The 20,064-nt window shown below is 53.9% G+C and overlaps 1 protein-coding gene and 1 long non-coding RNA gene across 11 annotated transcripts in view; one reads left to right on the top strand and one right to left on the bottom strand.

Moving 5' to 3' along the window:
• Nucleotides 1–20,064, top strand: part of MINK1 (misshapen like kinase 1) — a 57,232-nt gene that overhangs the window by 12,995 nt on the left and 24,173 nt on the right. For all 10 annotated transcript variants that reach the window (XM_083410035.1, XM_083410034.1, XM_083410031.1 and 7 more), the window contains exons 2-13: nt 5,231–5,296; nt 9,676–9,732; nt 9,963–10,088; nt 11,178–11,288; nt 11,425–11,515; nt 12,469–12,599; nt 13,947–14,001; nt 15,851–15,929; nt 16,315–16,490; nt 16,650–16,719; nt 17,372–17,582; nt 18,765–18,881. In XM_083410035.1, the coding sequence (XP_083266161.1) occupies nt 5,231–5,296; nt 9,676–9,732; nt 9,963–10,088; nt 11,178–11,288; nt 11,425–11,515; nt 12,469–12,599; nt 13,947–14,001; nt 15,851–15,929; nt 16,315–16,490; nt 16,650–16,719; nt 17,372–17,582; nt 18,765–18,881 (1,290 nt within the window). The remainder of the gene's footprint in view (nt 1–5,230; nt 5,297–9,675; nt 9,733–9,962; nt 10,089–11,177; nt 11,289–11,424; nt 11,516–12,468; nt 12,600–13,946; nt 14,002–15,850; nt 15,930–16,314; nt 16,491–16,649; nt 16,720–17,371; nt 17,583–18,764; nt 18,882–20,064) is intronic.
• The window catches only part of LOC310663235, a 56,298-nt gene that overhangs the window by 18,055 nt on the left and 18,179 nt on the right, over nt 1–20,064 (bottom strand). The gene's annotated exons all lie outside the window — the stretch shown is intronic.

The following is a 20,064-nucleotide window of genomic DNA, read 5'->3' as shown; positions in this document are numbered from 1 at the left end:
GGGGCACGGCCAGGAGCCGCGCGCTGGATTTGGCAGGCTGGGGAAGGAGGGAGGTGGGGGTTAGAGGCCCACCACCACCACCAAGAGAACCGGAAGGCGGCTGGCTCCTTCCCCAGTGCGAGAGGGAGTCCTGCGTGGCACCTTGGAGCAAAGAATGCTGGGAAGGGGGTGTGGGCAGAAAGCCAGGACCCCCATAGAACCTCTGTGGAGAAAGGGGAGCCATGCCTAGCCTGGCGGGGGTGGGGATACTTGGGCTTCACACAGTGCCCAGTTAACTTGTGGGACTCGTTGCTTCTTCCTTTTTCCGGAAAGCTGTTCGTTTCTTGAAAAGGGGCTGCCTTCTGCGCCTTCCAGCAACCCAGTTTCCTGGTCCTCCTTATCGGAAACTGGGGCAGGGTAGAGGTAGACTTGCAGATTCGTAGCCTTGTCTCCCCGCACCGCGGGAACTCTTGGCACAAAAGCAGCGCCTTTAACTGGGGCACCTCTTCCCTCAGTTGGCAACTCGGTCAGGCAAGCCTCCAGGAGGGACTTGCCCTTGCCTTGGCAACCCACACAGCCCAGCACACGGGGATGTTTGTACCTTGGACTGGGCGTGTGTCGTGGGTGTCGGGTGGGGAAATAGCACGGCTTGGTTCTGGAGCTGGTGGGAGGTGGACTCCTAAGACTCAAGCACCGCGGTGGCCCCTCTAGTGCAGCTTGCAGGATGGGGAACCCTCAAGCAGTTGCTGAGCGAAAGAGCAGCTCTCCCCTCCTGCCATTTCCTGCGGCTGGAATTCAGAAGCACCCCTGGAAGCAGAGCAGAGCCATGTTGGCTGGCAGCTATCAATCCCCCTCTCCCCCTCCATGGATTCGTCCCATCCTCTTTTAGAGCCATCCAGGTGGCTGGCCATCCCTTCCTCCAGTGGCAGGCAGTTCCATAGCCTAACTTTGTGCTGCGCGAAGAAGAAGTTTCTTCTGTCTGTCTGAACTATTCCAGCACTCAGCAGCCTTGACTGAAGAGAGGAGGGGGCCATGGAAGGCTCTCAGCCACGATGGCTCTGCTCAGCCTCTGCTGTCTGAGACACCAGTGCTTCTGAAGACCTGTTGCCTGAAACCACAGGAGGGGAGAGTTGCTCTTGTGCCCGAATGCTGCTTGTGGACTTCCCGTAATGGGCATCTGGTTGGGCCCTGTGAGAACAGGGCAGAGCCATGGGCCTTATCCATATGTTCATATGGCCTTTGGCTTGGAATCAATTTGATTCCCTCCCCCTCTTTCTTTTTCCCTTTCTCCTTCTGTGTTGGAACTCCTATTTGGGGACTTCCCTGGCTTTTTTGTGGCCCATGTAGGACCAGTCTGGATAGTTAGCCTTGGTGAAGACATGACGTTTTTATCCCCAAAAAAGTTTTTGATTGAGTTTCCGCTAAAATGAGGTTGCATTTTAATGTTTTAATGTTGAATTTTAATCTTGTTTTCAATCAATTGTTTTTATATTTGGTGTTAGCCGCCCTGAGCCCGGTCTTGGCTGGGGAGGGTGGGGTATAAATAAAATTTATTATTATTATTGGCAGTCTCTGAGTTGTAGTGTTAGATAAGATGCTACAATGGCAGCTATATTCGGAAGGGGCGTTAAGCCCTCGCAGAGGTGCAGGGAGGTGTGTGTGCTAAACCTTCAGAGGGATCCGCACATGCCTTTCACCCACACCTGCCTGTGGGACGTCCGTCTGGTCGTGTCCTCCGCCTGCAGGGTTCTGCAGCTGCTATTTTGGGCTTCTTAGTTCCAGTTCCCCCGTGGATGGAAGGAGAGGGGATTTTTCTACCTGGCCCAGATGCAGCAGGCACAGCACATTTCGCAACAGCCTGGTTCACCTTGTCTTTGCGCTGGCAGCGGCACTCCCCTTCTCAAACCCTGCAGTTCTTACAATGCAGCACAGGACTGGGTTTATCTTTTCAACCGGGAACCGGAACCCTGTTTAACTCCTGCTGTTGCTGCCCTCTCACTTGCCCCAGCCAAGAAGGCCAGCGGCCAAACAGCCTTCCACGAGCTGGGAAATGCTAGCCAGCTTTAAACACCCCCTGAAGACCCAGCTGTCTCAGCAAGCGTGTTCTGTTCTGTTATTTATCAATACTTTATCAATACTTGGCTGAACGTTTTGTTGATGGCTTCTGTTTTCAACCGATGTATTTCTTTGCAATTTTTGGTTTAAAATGCTGCGTAAAAACTATAGAACTCCCTCCTGCAAGAGACAGCAGCAATGGCCACCAACTTAGGTAAAGGCAAAGGGACCCCTGACCATTAGGTCCAGTCGTGGCCGACTCTGGGGTTGCGGCACTCATCTCGCTTTATTGGCCGAGGGAGCCGGCGTACAGCTTCCAGGTCATGTGGCCAGCAGGACTAAGCCGCTTCTGGCGAACCAGAGCAGCGCACGGAAACGCCGTTTACCTTCCCGCCGGAGCGGTACCTCCGGTACCTATTTATCTTCTTGCACTGGCGTGCTTTCGAACTGCTAGGTTGGCAGGAGCAGGGACCAAGCAACGGGAACTCACCCCGTTGCGGGGATTCGAACCGCCGACCTTCTGATCAGCAAGCCCTAGGCTCAGTGGTTTAACCCACAGCGATTAAAAAGAGGATTACGCAAATTCATGGAGGAGGAGGAGGAGGAGGGAGCTATGGGGGGCTGCTAGCCACAATGGCTCTGCTCTGCATAAACAGCTGGAGGCAGAAATGCTTCTGAACACCAGTTAGTGGCACCCACAGGATGGGAGAGTGTTGCTCTTGCGCTCGAATCCTGCTTGCAGGTTTCCTGCAGGCCACTGTTCTGCCCCTGTGAGGACAGGAAGCTGCACCTTTTCTCTGTTTTAAAAAAAACCACCTTAACGCATTTCATGCAAACCGCTTAGGGATTTTGCCCATTAGGCAGTACATAAATATTGGTGGTGGTGATTGTCTTCACCTTTGCAGTAATAAGCTTGTGAGTCAGGTCTCTCCACAAAGAGGAACCCAAGGCACCCTCTCCCTGGTGCCTGCACACAGAGCCTCAGCCGGCTGTAATCCTACCCCGTCCTCCCGGCATCGGAAGCAGCCCCCCCCCCTCCATCTGCTTTCCAAGGAGGCGGCTGGCGCTGGGCCACAGGTGCTGCGGGGCTGCTGCACTCCTGAAACCGGAGGAGGAGGAGGAGAGCTGCAGTCAAGGTATCCCATTGCACCCAGCAGCTGCTGGCTGGCCTGGCCCCTGTCCCACTCTGGGATCTCCTCTCCAGGCTGGCTTTCGGCCTCCTCTCGCTCAAGAAGCTCACGGATCTCTCTCTCTCCTTGGCGGGTGTTCACGTGGGGTCTCCTGGCCAAGGGCTGCCTGGCCACCGTGAGCTAGCAGGGCCCTTGAGCTCCCGCCAAGCCTCACCTCAAAAAGGGCATTTGCAGAGTTGGAAAAGGCTCTGAAAAGAGCTACCAGAACGAAAGGGGTGCAGCGTTCAGGGCCCTTTAGCTTAGAGGGAAGGCAAGCAAGGGGCAGCAAGATAGAAGTGTATGAAATTGTGCGTGGCGTTTTTATTTTTATTTTGAATTAGACTCCTACACCGTCAAAAGATGTTAGGGCGATTCACAAGATAAAAGCACGAATACATAATTAAAGCAGAAATAGCAAAACAGCACCTCCCTTATCTCATAGCAGGGAGAAAGTGGATAGAGAAAGGCTTTTCTGGGGCAATCCAGACAGACAGGCAGGGTACAATAATAATAATAATAATAATTTATTATTTATACCAAAATTGTTATTAAATTTATTTAAAACTATTTTCCTCCCTCTCTCATGATGCCAGAATTTGTGGGCACCCAAATGAAGCTGAATAGTGGAGGTTTTGGGACAGATAAAAGGAAGTCCTCCTTCACACAGCGCAGAGTTAAGCTGGGGAACTCACTTCCACTGGAAAAGGCAGCACCTGCCTCTGAATCCCAGTTTCTGGAAATGGCAGACAGGGAGGAGAGTGGCTCTTGTGCTTCGCCTTAAGGGCATCTGCCTGGCCCCTGTGAGAACAGGATCCTGCACCAGATGGGCCATGGGCTGGATCCTGCAGGCTCTTCTCATGTTCCTAAGCTCCTCCAGGGGGAGGGGGTCCGCTCCCCTCACTGCAGTGAAGGTGCTGCTGTCTTCAGTTGAGATGGAGGAATGGCGCCCCGTTCAGGTGCACCTTCCTCAAGGAGTCTTGGCCGAAGGTCTTTCTCAGATCTGGATCTGGCCCTCAGAGACGGAAGCGGCTCTTCCTTGCATCTCTCCCCCCCCCCCACACACCCTAATGAGAAGCTATTAATACTGGCCTCCAGGGATGTGTCCCACTGTCGCAGCGTAGCCCAGATAGGGGAGGGCGGTCCTGCAAGGGTTGCAGAGGTGTGGCACTGGGCCCAGGGCAGCTGCCTTCTTGGGGGCGGGTGGGGGAGGGGAGCCATGGCAGGGCTGGATGTGCCCAATGGAGGGGGGCAGCGGCCTCTGAACCATTTCCCCAGGGGGACTTGCCTCCTTGTGCTGCGGTGAGGCACAAGTATCATAAGAACATCACCATCATCATCTATTTATTTACTTAAATTCGTATACCTAAGCGGCCTAGGACCCTCGTACCTACGGGACTGCTTCTCCTGGTACGTCCCTCGGAGGACCTTTCGGTCTTCAAACAAAAACATCTTGGAGGTCCTGGGCCACAGGGAGGTTAGGCTGGCCTCAACCAGAGCCAGGGCCTTTTCGGCCATGGCCCCGATCTGGTGGAATGCTCTGCTACAAGAGACTAGGGCCCTGCGGGACTTGACATCTTTCCGCAGGGCCTGCAAGACAGAGCTGTTCCACCAGGCCTTTGGCCGAGGCACAGTCTGAATGGCAATCCTCACAGAACTCTAGCACAATGGTTGCCGTTAATTTGACTTGAATTGATTTTAGAATGAATTGATTTTGGAATGCTGTGTTACTTTTATTGTTGTTAGCCGCTCTGAGCCCGGCTTTGGCTGGGCAGGGCGGGATATAAATAAAAAATTATTATTATTATACTTCCCTATAGCCACAGGTCTTAGTGTGTTGCACAGGATAAAATCGCAATATAAAATCACAAAATACATTATCAAAACAAAAGCAACCCAATTAACACCCCCCCCCAACACATTTTAAATGGGTGTCAGTCAACCAAAGGTTTGGTTGAACAGGAAAGTTTTTGCCTGGCGTCTGAATGTATGCAATGCATCTTAACACCCCCACCCCCCTCCCTCCACAGGATCCTGCTGGAATATTTGAACTGGTGGAGGTGGTCGGCAATGGAACGTATGGACAGGTCTACAAGGTAAGCAGGGAGGGACCCTCCAACGTCTGCTTTTAAACCTCCAATGAAAGAGAGTCCACAACCTTTCGTGGGAGTCTCTTCCACTGGCCCTCACTGTCAGAAAGTTCTTCCTGATGGCTTGGTCAGAATCTCCTTTCTTGTATATTGAAGCCTCTGGTTCTAGTCCTACCCTCTGGAGCAGGAGAAAAACAAGCTCCCCCCCCCCTTCCATGGGGCAGCCCTTGAGATATTTGAAGACCGCTATCCTGTCTCCTCTCAGTCTCCTCCTTCCCAGGCTGAGCATAACTCCCTCGACCGTTCCTCATCAGGCTTGGCTCCCAGAGCCTCCATTATCTTGGCTGCCCTCCTCTGCACACCTTCCAGCTTGTCAACATCCTTCTAGAATTGTGGTGCCCAGAACTGGACACAGGACTCCAGGTGTGGTTCTGATCAAGGCAGAACAGAGCGGCACTATTCCTTCCCTTGATCTGAGCACCAGACTTCTGTGGACGCAGCCTAAAATAGCATTTGCCTTTTTTGCCGCTGCATCACACCGTCGGCTCTTTGAAGCATCCTTACCTGCTCCAGGGGTGCTTAGGACTTGGCACCTTCAAATTGTCACGTAGCCCAAGTGGGGAGGACTCCCAGGGGCCCTTTGGTTGACACCCACCCCTGTGGGGCAGGACTCTTCCCCCCCCCCCCCCGTTCCCTATATCAGCCCTGCAGTCAAGTTCCCAAGAGGGCAGGTGCAAAGAGGGAGCTTGGGGGACAGGGCCCCCAGGCCTGTTTCCTGCATTTGAGCTTAGTGAGAGTGCTTTTGAGCGTGTGCAGAGGGCTTTCCCCTCACGGCTGAGCTGCCCCCGACAGCCGGGCCTAGGGTGGGACTGGGAGGCTGTGTGTGCAGAGTTCCGTTTTCCAGGCTTGCAGAGCTTCTCTCCTGAGCAATTCAGCCTTGCTGTCCCTGCAGTTGCTGCATCCTTGTTCCTATGGGAACCAGCAGTCTGCACGTTTTCCCTCTGCAAGCTCCCCACCCCAATTTCTCGAATTCAGTCCATGTGTGTGTACACACACACACACACAAATGAACACCTGGAGGGACAAGAGCGGGAGAGCGAAGTGCTTGTTTCCCTGGGCCCCCTCCCCTCCATCAGGGCAGGAAGGCCTTGTCAGAAGCAGAGACAAGGAAAGGGGGGGGGGGGAGACGGAGGCTGCCCCTCCCCTCCGCCCCCCACCTTGCCATGCCTTTCCCTTTGAACACACCGCCTGGCAGGTTGGGGAAGGGAGTCTGGCTGTGATCTTGGCAGCGCTGATCTCTCCCTCTGGCTGCTCTTTCCCTTTGACGGCAAACCTGTTTTCTAGGGTGGGTGGGTGTGTCTGTGCGAGGGGTGGGTGGGCTTCAGTCAGGCTGCCTGGAAGCAGAGAGGACAGGTGGTGCTTCCGGCAGACGTAGCCCCATCCCCACCTTCAAAGAGGTTTTGCACAGACACTCCTCCCCACCCCCCCAGATCCTCCACCTGGAGAACCCGGCCATTTGCTGGGCCAAAATATCTCCATTCTCTCTCTTCCCACCCAGAGTTTTGAAACAGGAAAAGCCAGGCACTCCTGCGCAAACTAAGCCAGGACGCAGTTCTTATTCCCCACTTCTCTTGCAAAAATCTAAGCCCAGGCTGCTGCCGTCCTCCTCCTGGGTCACCTGGCAGGTGAGGCATTGCCAGCTGACCTCCATCTCTCCCGTCCCCCCCTCTCTCCATGCCCAGGAGAGGCTCAGAGGGTGTACCAGATCATTCTGTTCGCACAGCAGTGATTTTTATTTTATTTGGGGAGGTGGGGGGAGAGAGAAGAGAGGCTTTTCAGTGCCTCTCTGAAAGGAAGAGGGAGGCGGTTGCCAGGCAACGGCTGCCCACGCGCGAGGCTGCATGGCACCACAGACAATGCCAGCACATGGCTGAGGGCAAGCGGGGAAGTGGCGGTGGGGGGGGGGAGGGAGAGGGAGAGGCTTTGCAGAAACGCTTCGCAGCTCTCCCTGTCCTTCTCCCCAGCCCCCAATAGTGCTCAAATAGCCCCCACATGGCGATGGAGGAGACGCCAGGGGGGCTGGATGGGGCCATGGAGGATGCCAACACGTGTAGGGTGTGGAGGAGGCCTGTAGGGTGTGCTTGTGGATGTGATGAAAGGTCCTAGCAGGGCAGTAAGCCACAAAAACTGGTGGGTTGGGGGGGGGAGGGCTGTATTTCTGCATTGCAGGGGGTTGGACTGGATAAGCCTTGGCATCCCTTCCAAGTCTACAGTTCTGTGATTCTTCCCCTTCTCCCCCCAGTAAAGTATTAGCCCCCCAAGGTTTGTCCTTCAAATAGCGTGTGTGCACCATATCTCATGTGGGGTGTGGCTTACCTCCTCCCCCCCATATTTGATTCAGCTTGGCACCCCTGTTTCCACCACCCCACTGTCCTTTCTGCTACTGGTGAAGATATGGGTGCTTTGACAGGCTCTTCTGCTTTGTGGGTCTCTGACCTGCCCTCAAAGTTGCCCACTGGTGCTTGGGATCCCAGGGGTCATTGCAGGCCCCTGCCCCATGACCTGCATCCCCTCCCTCCCCCCCTCTAGCTTGCTGTCCGTTGTCTTCAAGCTCGGTCTCTTTCCCTCCCCCCTCCTCTTACGCAACTTGGGGCAGTATTGCTCAGTTGGCAGAGCGTAAGGCTATAAGAGGAATTTGCTGGCTGAGGCCAGTGGCCCATTTGGCTCACAGGGGCTGAACGGCAGCCTGTGGGGAACCTGCATGCGGGACCCAGGCATAAGACGACCCGGCGAGGCAGCAATGAAACGGCTAGCACACTTGCAAAGCTAAGCAGGGTCTGGTATGGTTTCAGATTGGGTGGGAGACCATGCCTTGAGATTCCTGCATTGCAGGGGGTTGGACTAGATGACAGGGGGTCCCTTGCAACTCTTCTGATTCTCTGGACACCCAGAAACTGGTACTCGGAAGCATTGCTGCCCCTGACTGCCTGGCATACAGAAGGTCCCAGGTTCACTCCCCAATGGTGGCATCTCCTGGCAGGGCTGGGAGAGACCCCCTGTTTGAAGCCCCATGGCGTAGCTGCTGCCAGCCTGTGTAGACAGCGCAGAGCAAGGAGCCTCCCCAGGGTCCGACTCCACACAAGGCTGCTTTTTAGGTTCATTATGTGCAATCCCACCCCCCACCCCCCACTTTATCTTCTCAACAACCAGCAGAGATGCTTAAGTACATCAGATTCACCCTGCAAGCTTTGTGACTGAGGGGGATCTGGAGCCAGAGACCCCCGGGCCTGATGAGTTCGAGCTCATCTAGCCTCTTCCCCCTGCAGTCAGCGGTCTTGTCTTGCCCTCTGACCGACAATTTGTGTCTCCCCCTGACCCACAACCGCTGAGCTTGCAGGGCGAAGCGTACAGTGCGAGACTCCTAGAACTGTGGAGTTGGAAGGGACCCCCAGGGGTCATCTAGTCCAACCCGCTGCCATGCAGACGTCACAGCTAAGGAATCCTTGACAGATGGCCCCCCTACCTTTGCTTAAAAGCCTCCACTGAAGCAGAGTCTGCCCCCTCCCGAGGGAGTCCGTTGCGCAGCTCTTGCCTTCAGAAAGTTCCTCCTGATGTTTAATCAGAATCACCTAGCTTGCCATTTGAATCCGTTGGTTCGGGTCCTCCCCTCCGGGGCAGAAGGAAACAAGCTTTCTCCCTCTTCCATGCGGCAGCCCTTGAGATATCTGAAGATGGCCATCGTGTCTTTTCTCCGTCTCCTCTTTCCCAGGCGAAGCATCCCAAAACTCCCTCAACTGTTCCTCTTAAGCCTTGCTTTCCAGACCATGTCCTTCTCTTTGTGGAAGGACCTCTCTGCTTGGGGGTGTTGAGGGGTCTGTCGTGTGTGTGTGTGTGTGTGTGTGCACCTTGGGGCTTGGTTTCGGCTCCCTTTCTTGTCCTTGGATAATTTGCTAATTTTTTTTTCATTACAAACTATTTGTTTTAATATCTCTTCCTTTTTCCTCTCTCTTGTTCCTTTTTCAATTGAATTCTGCTGTATCCAAAATCCACAGAAACTGCAAACTGGCTTGGTGTGATGCTCCCTTCCCTGTCCTGATGAGTCCCAGACATCCTTTTCAGCCCCTCCATTGGGGGGGGGGGTTTCGTCTGATCAGGCAGAGGGCTTGGCCAGGCCTCTGGCTCCCTCTGCCGGGCCCACGCTGCAAGGATCTGGGGAGTGAAGCCCTTCACAAACACACCCCACCACCCCAAGTACATAGGGCTATTCATGCTTCCCAGCCAAAACCAATCAGGTCTCTGCCCCCCAGGCGCTTGCAGTCTAAAAGCAGAGCAACCCAGAGAGGTCTGTGTTGACATTGCCTGCTTCTCTTCTCTCTCCTTCTCAGGGTCGCCATGTCAAGACGGGGCAGTTGGCCGCTATCAAAGTCATGGACGTGACGGAGGTACAGTACAGCAGGAGGGGGCTTGGGGGTGCTCGGTTGGCCTCCCCCCGCCCCATTTCTCGGCCGGGCTGCCAGCTGGGGGGAAGGCGCAGGCCAGGAGACGACCACGCCTGCTCTGGCAGCAGCCCTAGCAAAGGGTGGCTGTTCTCGAGATAACTCTGAGTGGGGGGTGGGCGGTTCTAGCCTCCTCTTGACACCACCTCTCCCACCCCCCACCCCACAAAAAAAAGGACGAAGAGGAAGAGATCAAGCAAGAGATCAACATGCTGAAGAAGTACTCTCACCACCGCAACATTGCCACTTACTACGGGGCCTTCATTAAGAAGAGTCCACCCGGGAACGACGACCAGCTCTGGGTAAGGAGGAGGGGGAAGTGAGGCTGAGGGGGTGGAGTTGGGAGGGGTCTGCTGGGGCCCAGGACCCCCTTAGGGAACCCTTGCATCTGCAGGGCCGTGACTGGCCCCTGGGGGAGTCCTGGGGGACACCTTTTGGGGTCTGTGTATCTTGATTTATTTGTTTCATGGATTTTTTTGCGCTGCTTGGTTCTGTTCTGTTCTGCCCAGAGAGCCTGGGACAAGCCAGTCTGATGAGCGGCATATAGATAATAAATTATTATTATTTAAACCCAAAAAGGCAATTTACAAAAAACAAGAACAATAAAATTATCAATGTGTGTTTGGGTATCTATTTATTTCATGACGTGTTTTCACCGCTTAATTGCACCCCCCCCCCAAAAAAAAACCCACCTCAAGGCAGTTTACCAAAACGGATGAAACAGTGAAATTTTCACTAAACAATTAATAGCAATAATTCAAGGCTTTCAGAAAGTTAAAATAGCAATACAGTGGATGCTCGGGTTGCAAACATGATCCATGCAGGAGACACGTCCGCAACCTGCGCGTCTGCGCATGCACGGGTTGCGATTCGGCGCTTGTGCGCATGCTCAAAGCGCAATTTAGCACTTCTGCGCATGTGCAAGCAGCAAAACCCAGAAGCGATCCATTCCAGTACTTCTGGGTTTGGCGCAGTGCACAACCCGAAATTGCGCAACCTGAAGCATCTGTAACCTGAGGTATGACTGTAGGCCAAGAACAGATTGAAGCCCATGCCGGCTTTCTGAACGTTTGGGCAGGCTTGTCTAAACTAGGATGTTTTCGGGGACAGTGAAGGTGCCTGCCTGATATCAAGCGGCAAAGTCTGTAGATGCTGCCGCAGTAAAACACCAAGTTCTTGCAAAAGCGGAACAGGGATTGTGTCGCACCCTGGTTCTGCAGACCCAAGAGCTCAAGTGGGGTCTTTGGGATGTTGGTCAAGGGAGATCTTGGGGTGGGGGGAGAGAGGTGGGATGGCATAGGGTGCTCCCCCTTTGCCTGCACATGGCTGGATGGCTTCAGAGCTCCCCCCCCCCCAGCCACCAACTGCTCTGGTCTTTTGTCTCCCTGCAGCTGGTGATGGAGTTTTGTGGCGCAGGCTCCGTGACAGACCTGGTGAAGAACACCAAAGGCAACGCCCTGAAGGAGGACTGCATCGCCTACATCTGCCGGGAGATTCTCCGGGTGGGTGGGCAGGACAGAGGCTCTGCTGGAGGGGGGAGCAGCTTCTGGGCAGCCCAGTGTGTGCTGCGGAAGCTGTGTCCTGGCCGGGAAACACAGGAGACCCCCCCCCTCACACCTGTCTTCTCTCTCCCTGCAGGGGCTGGCCCACCTCCATGCACACAAGGTCATCCACCGAGACATCAAGGGCCAGAACGTCCTCCTCACTGAGAACGCGGAGGTGAAGTTAGGTAGGTGAAGGGATAGACACACAACACACTCCCCCCCACCCACATTCATTCCTTCAGTCCCTGTCTGCATTTATTTGTTTCCCTGCCTTTATACCCCACCTTTTTCTCAAGGCAGCCTGAGCTGTGCCTCACAGCAGTCTCACTTGGCGAGAGCAGCCGTAGCAAAGGAGCTCTTTGTTCTCATGGCTAGAGCGTGTTGGACTACGTCCTGGGAGACCGGATTCGGATCCGCACTCAGCCATGAAGCTCACTGGGTGACCTTGGAGTCAGTCGCTGCCTCTCAGCCTCGCCTACCTCACAGGGTTGTTGTGAGGACGAAAAGGCGAGAAGGAGAACCACCTTGAGCTCCTTGGAAGATAAAGGTGGCATTAAAATGTACAAATAATGAATCACCATCTGGTCCGAGGGCCTTTCATGCCCCTGTGGGATTAATAATAAGTATTATTATTTATTATATTTATATCGCACCCATCTGGCTGGGTTTCCCCAGCCACCCTGGGCAGCTTCCAACAAAATATTAAAATACAATAATGCATCAAACATTAAAAGCTTCCCTAAACAGGGCTGCCTTCAGATGTCTTCTAAAAGTCTGGTAGTAGTTCTTCTCTTTGACATCTGGTGGGGGGGCGTTCCACAGGGCGGGTGCCACTGCCGAGAAGGCCCTCTGCCTGGTTCCCTGTAGCTTTGCTTCTCGCAATGAGGGAACCGCCAGAAGGCCCTTGGCGCTGGACCTCAGTGTCCAGGTAGAACAATGGGGGTGGAGACGCTCCTTCAGGTATACTGGACCGAGGCTGTTTAGCACCAACACTTTGAATTGTTCTTGGAAACGTACAGCTTTTGCATGCCCTCCCCGCTGTGGATCCGGCCGGTGTCTGTGACGTGCCCCCTCCCTGGGAGCCAGGGAGCCTTTGCAACCAGCCGACTCTCCTGCTCTCCTCTTCCCCCTCCTGCAGTTGACTTTGGGGTCAGCGCCCAGCTGGACCGCACGGTGGGGCGTCGGAACACGTTCATCGGCACCCCTTACTGGATGGCGCCAGAGGTGATTGCCTGCGATGAGAACCCTGACGCCACATATGACTACAGGGTAGGTGCCGCCTCCCCAAAGCTCGGAGTGCCTTCCACCCCCCACCCCCCACGTCCTGGCAGGAGCAGGGCAGCTGCTGCCCTGAAGATGTTCAAGGGATGCTGTCGGGTGCAAGAGGATAAGCGGAACTCCAGGGGATCCATCCAGCCTGGCCCAGTCTGTCTTTACCGTGACAACCCAGGTGTAGAGCTGCTGCGTGAGGAAAGATGGCAACGTTTGGGACTTTTCAGGGGAGAAGCGGGCGAGAGGCCACATGGCAGAAGTTTGCAAAACGATACACAGGACAGAGAAAGTGGATAGGGGGCAAGTTTTCCTCCCTCTTGCGTACCGCCGGAACATGTGGGCCTCCAATGATGTTGAATGTTGGAAGATTCAGAATAGATAAAAGAAACGAATTTTCCATGCAGGGTGTCTTTAAACTATGGGACCCCCTCCGGCAAGGAACCATGACACCCGCCATCCCGGGTGGTTTTGAAAGAAGCTTAGACAAATGCATGGAGGAGGAGAGGCCTGTCGGTGGCTCTGTTCTGCCTCCAGAGTCAGAGGCAGCCATGCTTCTGAATCCCAGTGGCCAGAAACCCCAGGAGGGGAGGGTGTTGCTCCTGTGCCTGCATCCTGCTTTTTAAATTATTTATTTATTGAATTTTTCAAAAAAATAGAAATTAAACAAAGAAAAACAAAGAACAATACATAACACTGTAAACACACTTATATACCGTATTTTCCAAAATGGAAACTAATAAAAATAAAAGGAAAGAAAAGGAAAAGATAAAAGATAAAAAGACAAAAGGAAAGAAAAAATACTTTTCATAACCTGGAATATTACCAAATTCTTGCTTCAAACACTGCAATATATAAATCATAGTTAAAATATTATAAAAGACTTTCACCGCATGTCTCTTCGTTGTCTTACTCGCATTTACATCTGCTTTTCGATCATTTCCCTGCTTTTGTGTTTCCCATTGAGGCATCCGGTCAGGCCCTGTGAGAACAGGATGCTGGACTAGATGTGATGCTGGCCTGATTCAGCACAAGCAGAATCCTGCAGCAGCTGGACCAGGGGTGCCCCAGGGTTCCCATCCAGTCCAGCACAGCCCACCCTCCTAGGCAGCACCCCAATCGCAGGAGCAGCCTCTCTCCCCTCCTGCAGTTCTTAGAGACTGCCGTATGGTGAGGCAGGAGGAGGAGGATTTGGGGAGCCAAGGAGCAGAGGAAAGGCTTGCTGCTGCTGCTCCCCCCCAGGCGAGGAAGGGGTGAAAAGGAGCAAGGAAGAGGACCAGGGCAGAACGACAGGGAAGGACGAGGCGTCTGCCTTTGCAACAACCTTTCTCCGCTTCCTCCCCGCAGAGCGACATCTGGTCCCTGGGGATCACTGCCATCGAGATGGCCGAGGGAGCGCCACGTGAGTGTCTTGAATTTATTACTTCGGTCACAGACCAGTTCCAGCCCTCATACAATATCAGGGAAGTCATAAAACGCGATAGGGATACATTTGAATTTGCAATTAGGTGTAACAGGGACAATACAGATGTAGCAACAGTTTAAAAATATATAAATTAAAACTTAGTCACTAACATATAACCTAAAATTACCATTTAAAACCTTAATCATTATGACAGCACAGCTTGTTCCCTAAGTTTTATGGCAATCGCACAGAATTTGGCTACCCTTAAGGTGATCTCAGGATCCTTGTCCTCTACCAGGGATTTTAGGAACATTGAAGTTCGGATTCATTTGGAGATTTCTGCCTAGCAGGGGTAATAAATACCGAGCGTGTATCCCCATAGGACTCCTGAGTGTCTGTGCGGCAAAGCGGGGTGGGGAGAGGGAGAGGGAGAGGCATGGTTGTGGCTTGAGGCAGGGATTGTCGGGTCTTGAACCCGGGGCTGGAGCAGGGCAGCAAGTAGCATCCTGTGGCTCCCTCAGGCCCAGGGATCCTGGCTCCTTGAGGAAGGCTGGCGTGTGGGGCTGGGCTTCCAACTCCCTGGGCGTCTCCAGAAAGGGAAGGCCTAGATTCCGTAGGGTCTTCGGGGACTGAAGGGTCCTCCTTTGCCTTAACAGGCTCTACTCCACGTACGTGCCAGAGATGTGGAAAAGTTCTGTGAGGGTGAAACATCTCCAATTGTCCCAAGCCGGTTCTCCTCAATCTTTTCATGGGAGATGATGCAAACTTGCAGCTTCATGCTCCAGTCAGCAGTCTCTCCTGCCGGCAGGCAGGTTCATAGCAAGGAGACCCTGGAAGAACTTGGAGGGGCTTATCTCACGAATTGGTACAACGCAGTATGGCAAACGGCACTTGTGGAAAAGTCGGCTGACAAATTAACAGTATTATTATTACTGTTATCTTATTTCTTGAATTTGCATACTGCCCTTGATCCGTAGATCCCACTGCATAAAAACACAAGATAAAAACACAAAATACATAATAAGAACAAAACAAAAACTCTCATGCAAAAAACAATTAGAAGGATATAGGATGTTAGTCAGCCAAAAGCACAAAGGCTTTTTGTCATTGAATGGCCCAGCTTTATTATGAACCTGGCTGAAAAAAATGAAAAGAGAGGGCTCAGCTCACAGTAGAAAACATTCTGGTTAACATAAACTGTTTCGTTGTCTCTTTTACAAATAGTAGCCTGGGATAAAAACTTGCTTGGTTGTTATTTTACATGCCTTGCCCTGAACACCAGCTTTTCGGTTAGGGTGGGGCGCTTCATTGCTCACTCTGCGATGTGGTTATATGTTGAAAGAACATAATAAGAATTAGAAAACAAATACAGTGGTGCCTCGCAAGACGAAAAGAATCCGTTCCGCGGGTCTTTTCGTCTTGCGGTTTTTTCGTCTTGCAAAGCAAGCCCATTGACGGAGTAGCGCTATTAGCGCTATTGGCGATTTAAGGGCTAAAAACGGCTTTTTAAGGGGTGGGAGATTAGCGGTTTTGCTGCTAAAATGCTTTTAGCAGCTTAGCTATTCAAAATAAGGGGTTTTTGAGCAAAAAAAAAAATTCAAATTTTTTCGTCATTTTTCGTCTTGTGAAGCAAGCCCATAGGGAAATTCGTCCTGCGAAGCGCCTCTGCAAACGGAAAACCCTTTCGTCTTGCGGGTTTTCCGTCTCGCGAGGCATTCGTCTTGCGGGGCACCACTGTAAATCAATGGAATAAAATGGCGTGAGCTGTGGTGGGCGAGGGGTGGGTCTGCTTCTCACCTCTCTCTCTCTCTCTCTCTCTCTCTCTCTCTCTCCCTCCTCTTGGCAGCCCTGTGCGACATGCACCCCATGAGGGCCCTGTTTCTCATCCCTCGCAATCCGCCGCCCAAGTTGAAATCCAAGAAGTGGTAGGTTTGCTGCTGCCCCCGCCCAGGAAGAAGAGCGCAGAACTGGGCGCTGGCCCGCCTGGCGTTAACGGCTCAGGGGCTGTGCTTCTTGTGCCCTCTGCTGGCTTGGCATCGCAACCGAATTCAGCAGAATCGTCAAGGGGGGAGGGTACTCGGGTCTTGGGCCCCAGAGGGCAGGGATTGTATCCTGGGCACTTCTGGGCTTTGGGGCTGGTCCTGGGAGCAAATGGGAGCCGATTTTGCTTTCCTCCCGGCAGGCTGGGACAGAGGGAGGTTCCTCAGGTGGGGGGGGGGACAAAGAGCTCGGAGGCATCTTGCCTGACCCTTGGCTCGCCTGAGCTCGTGTGGGGAGCCTGCGACCCACTGCCTTGGCCCCCCTTCGCAGGTCCAAGAAGTTCATCGACTTCATTGACAACTGCCTGATCAAGGCCTACACCAGCCGCCCCCCAACGGAGCAGCTCCTCAAGTTCCCCTTCGTCCGGGACCAGCCCACGGAGCGGCAGGTCCGCATCCAGCTCAAGGACCACATCGACCGCACCCGAAAGAAGAGGGGGGAGAAAGGTGCGTGGGGCGCAGGGCAGAGGGGGAGCCCAGGGAGACAGGGGCCGGGATTCCTGGACTGCAACACAAATTCTGTGGGGCAGAGGTAGGGGAGACGTTGAGGGGCTCAGCCGCCCCGCGTGCTGTGCTGATTTTTGCCCGCGTTGCCTCTTCCGGCAGACGAGACGGAGTACGAGTACAGCGGCAGCGAGGAGGAGGAAGATGGGCGCGGCGAGGAAGGGGAGCCCAGGTAAGCAGGGCAGAGAGGAGAGTGTGCTGGCGCTTGCCTCCCCCTGCCTGGCCCATGGCAGAACAGCAGCCCCCCACCTAGCTCCCCTGTGTGGGATAATTATTATTACCACTCTGGGCGGCTTCCAACAGAATATTAAAATACAATAATCTGTTGAACATTGAAAGCTTCCCTGAACAGGGCTGCCTTCAGATGTCTGGGATCCGTTTCCTGGTGGGTTTGGCAGGTGGTATGAGGCAGGGTGCGGGCCTGGCAAGCCCCTCACTCCACGCCTGAGCTCTGGCACGACAAAGGGCGTCAGTGGCAGAGCCTGGTTCAGTCCCCGCCGGCAGTATCTCCAGGTAGGGCTGGCAGAGCCTCCTGCCTGGAATCCTGGTAGCTGCCAGCCCGTGTAGGCAGCACAGAGCTAGATAGACCAGTGGTCTGACTCTGCCTAAGACAGCCTCCTACACGGAACGGAGCTCTTCGCCACAAGGGCTCTGCTCCGTCCTCCCCTTTTGGAGGCAGCGGTCTTCCTGAACCGCAGCAGGGAGGAGCCGCTTTCGCACTCGGGTCCCGCCCGCTGGTTTCCCCCGACGGGCACCTGGCCGGCCGCTGTGAGAGCAGGAGGCTGGCCTGATCCAGCGGGGCGCCCCGCTTCCCCTCCCACCAGCTCCATCATGAATGTCCCCGGGGAGTCGACGCTGCGCCGGGAGTTCCTCCGCCTGCAGCAGGAGAACAAGAGCAACTCTGAGGCCCTGAAGCAGCAGCAGCAGCAGCTGGCAGCCCAGCACCGCGACTCCGAGGCCCACATCAAGCACCTGCTGCACCAGCGCCAGCGGCGCATCGAGGAGCAGAAGGAGGAGAGGCGGCGCGTCGAGGAGGTGAGCGGGCAGGCGGGTGAAACGGGTGCTGCGCCAAAGTAAACTTGCAGGCCGCTGTTTCGCTAAAGGTATCGAAGCGGTTTGACGCAAAAATGCACGAAACCGTATTTTTAAAAGTTCAAAACAGACATTGGTTAACCGTTGTGGAAGGACGTCTTCTTAATTGCCTGCCTCGGCCTGGCAGAATAGAGAAGTTTTCAGCAGGCGTTTAGACATTGGATCTCTACTGGCAGGGAGTTCCACAGGGCCGGGCCGACGGCACTAAAGGCTCCGTTTCTCGTTGATGTCAGATGTTTAGGAAATGCTATCCAGAAGTACAGTGGTGCCTCGCAAGACGAAAAGAATCCGTTCCGCGGGTCTTTTCGTCTTGCGGTTTTTTCGTCTTGCGAAGCAAGCCCATTGATGGAGTAGCGCTATTAGCACTATTGACATTTTAAGGGCTAAAAACGGCTTTTTAACGCTTGGGAGATTAGCAGTTTTGCTGCTAAAATGCTTTTAGCAGCTTAGCGATTCAAAATAAGGGGTTTTGGAGCGGGGGGAAAAAAAATCGTCATTTTTCGTCTTGCGAAGCAAGCCCATAGGGAAATTCGTCTTGCGAAGCGCCTCTGCAAACGGAAAACCCTTTCGTCTTGCGGGTTTTCCGTCTTGCGAGGCATTCGTCTTGCGGGGCACCACTGTATCCAACATTAGCAGCGGCAGAGGGGTGCTCTGGCTCGGTAGCAAAGCAGCCAGAATCTCTCAGGGAGGGTTTGTCAGAGAGCATTTGACACAGCTCAACTTGCAGAGGAGCTGAGAATTTGCAAGGGCTTCTCTGCTTGGACTGAGCTCATTTGGCAGCTCAGCACACAGAGGACCCAAGGCTGGGGGGGGAAAAAATCAGTTACAAACAGATATAAAGAAGGAGAGAAGCAATAATAATATCAGCAATGACAACCGCAGGTTGGAGTACAGAGCCTTCGCAGAAAAGGGGAAATATAACAGAAGAAATCCCAGTTGTTCTTGGCACCATGTGCTTTTCCACCGTCCCGGGAAGCCCTTAGGTGGAGGGTTAGGGCCTGGTTTTCCCCGGGGCCACTGAGGAGGAGGCCCTCGATTCCTCCTGGCCCCTGGCCCTGCCTGTTTCCTCCTGCTGGGGCTCGGAAGACCCTCCTCTGACGTCTCCCCTCCCCTCTTCCCTCGCAGCAACAGCGCCGAGAGCGGGAGCAGCGCAAGATGCAGGAGAAGGAGCAGCAGCGGCGCCTGGAGGACATGCAGGTCATGCGCCGGGAGGAGGAGCGCCGGCAGGCTGAGCGAGAGCAGGTGGGGCAGGCCGGAGGGGGGCCTTGGGGAGGCAGGGGGGGGGATGGAAGCAGCAGCAGCCCAGGCTTGGGCCAGGCAGGCAGGACCTGGCAAAATGCCATCACAGCTCACTGGGCAGAGCAGAGGTTTGGGGGTTCCATCCCCAGGTAGGGCTGGGAGAGGCTCCCCTGCCTGGTAATGTGGGGAGAGCCCCTGCTGCCGGTCAGTGTGGGTCGCACTGAGCAACCTGGACCCCAGTGGGTCTGACTAATAATAATAATAATAATAATAATAATAATAATTAATAATAATTTATTATTTATACCCCACCCATCTGGCTGGGTTTCTCCAGCCACTCTGGGCGGCTTCCAGCAGAATATTAAAATACAATAACCTATTAAACTTTAAAAGCTTCCCTAAGCAGGGCTGCCTTCAGATGTCTTCTAAAAGTCTAGTAGTTGTTTTTCTCTTTGACATCTGGTGGGAGGGCATTCCACAGAGCGGGTGCCACTACCAAGAAGGCCCGCTGCCTGGTTCCCTGTAACTTGGCTTCTCGCAGGGAGGGAACCGCCAGAAGGCCCTCAGCACTGGACTTCAGTGTCCGGGCAGAACGATGGGGGTGGAGACGCTCCTTCAGGTATACAGGACTGAGGCACTGTATACAGCACGATGGCATCTGCCGCACATTTAAGTTGCTCGATTTCAACCACACTTGGTCAAAATCGCGCAATGAGTGGGATCCCAAACGAGGCAGAGACCTTCGAAGCTCTTTTTGCTCTCTGGACAAGGACTGCTCCCCACATGGGCTCTTAAAGTACGGGGGATTCTCTCTCTCTGTCTCCCTCTCCAAGTCACTCACCAGCTATGGGGGCACCTCCAAGAATTTGGCCATACGATAAGGTTGTGTACATTCAGAACCCTTGGGACCAAACCCCTGCGTATGATGCAGCTGTACCCTGTAAAGTAGATTTTCTCAGCAGAACATTGAGTGCTTTCCCTGACCCTTCGCCTCCCCTGGCACACCGCAAAAGGTGCAGGATAAACAGGGGAGTTTTGTTTGGGGCCGAGAGAGGCACTGACTCCTAGAATCCTAGAATTGTGGGGAATCCCGGATTCTGCCCCTGCTCCCAGGTGTTTGGGTCTGTTGAGCTTCCATGGGGTGGCAGGTTCTGCGAGGTGGTGGGAGGCCTCCTACTCTGCTATT

This window comes from Podarcis tiliguerta (genome assembly GCF_965153285.1).
Source record: "Podarcis tiliguerta genome assembly, chromosome: 13".
Taxonomy (NCBI): Eukaryota; Metazoa; Chordata; class Lepidosauria; order Squamata; family Lacertidae; genus Podarcis; species Podarcis tiliguerta.
This window is presented reverse-complemented; position numbering and strand designations above follow the sequence as displayed.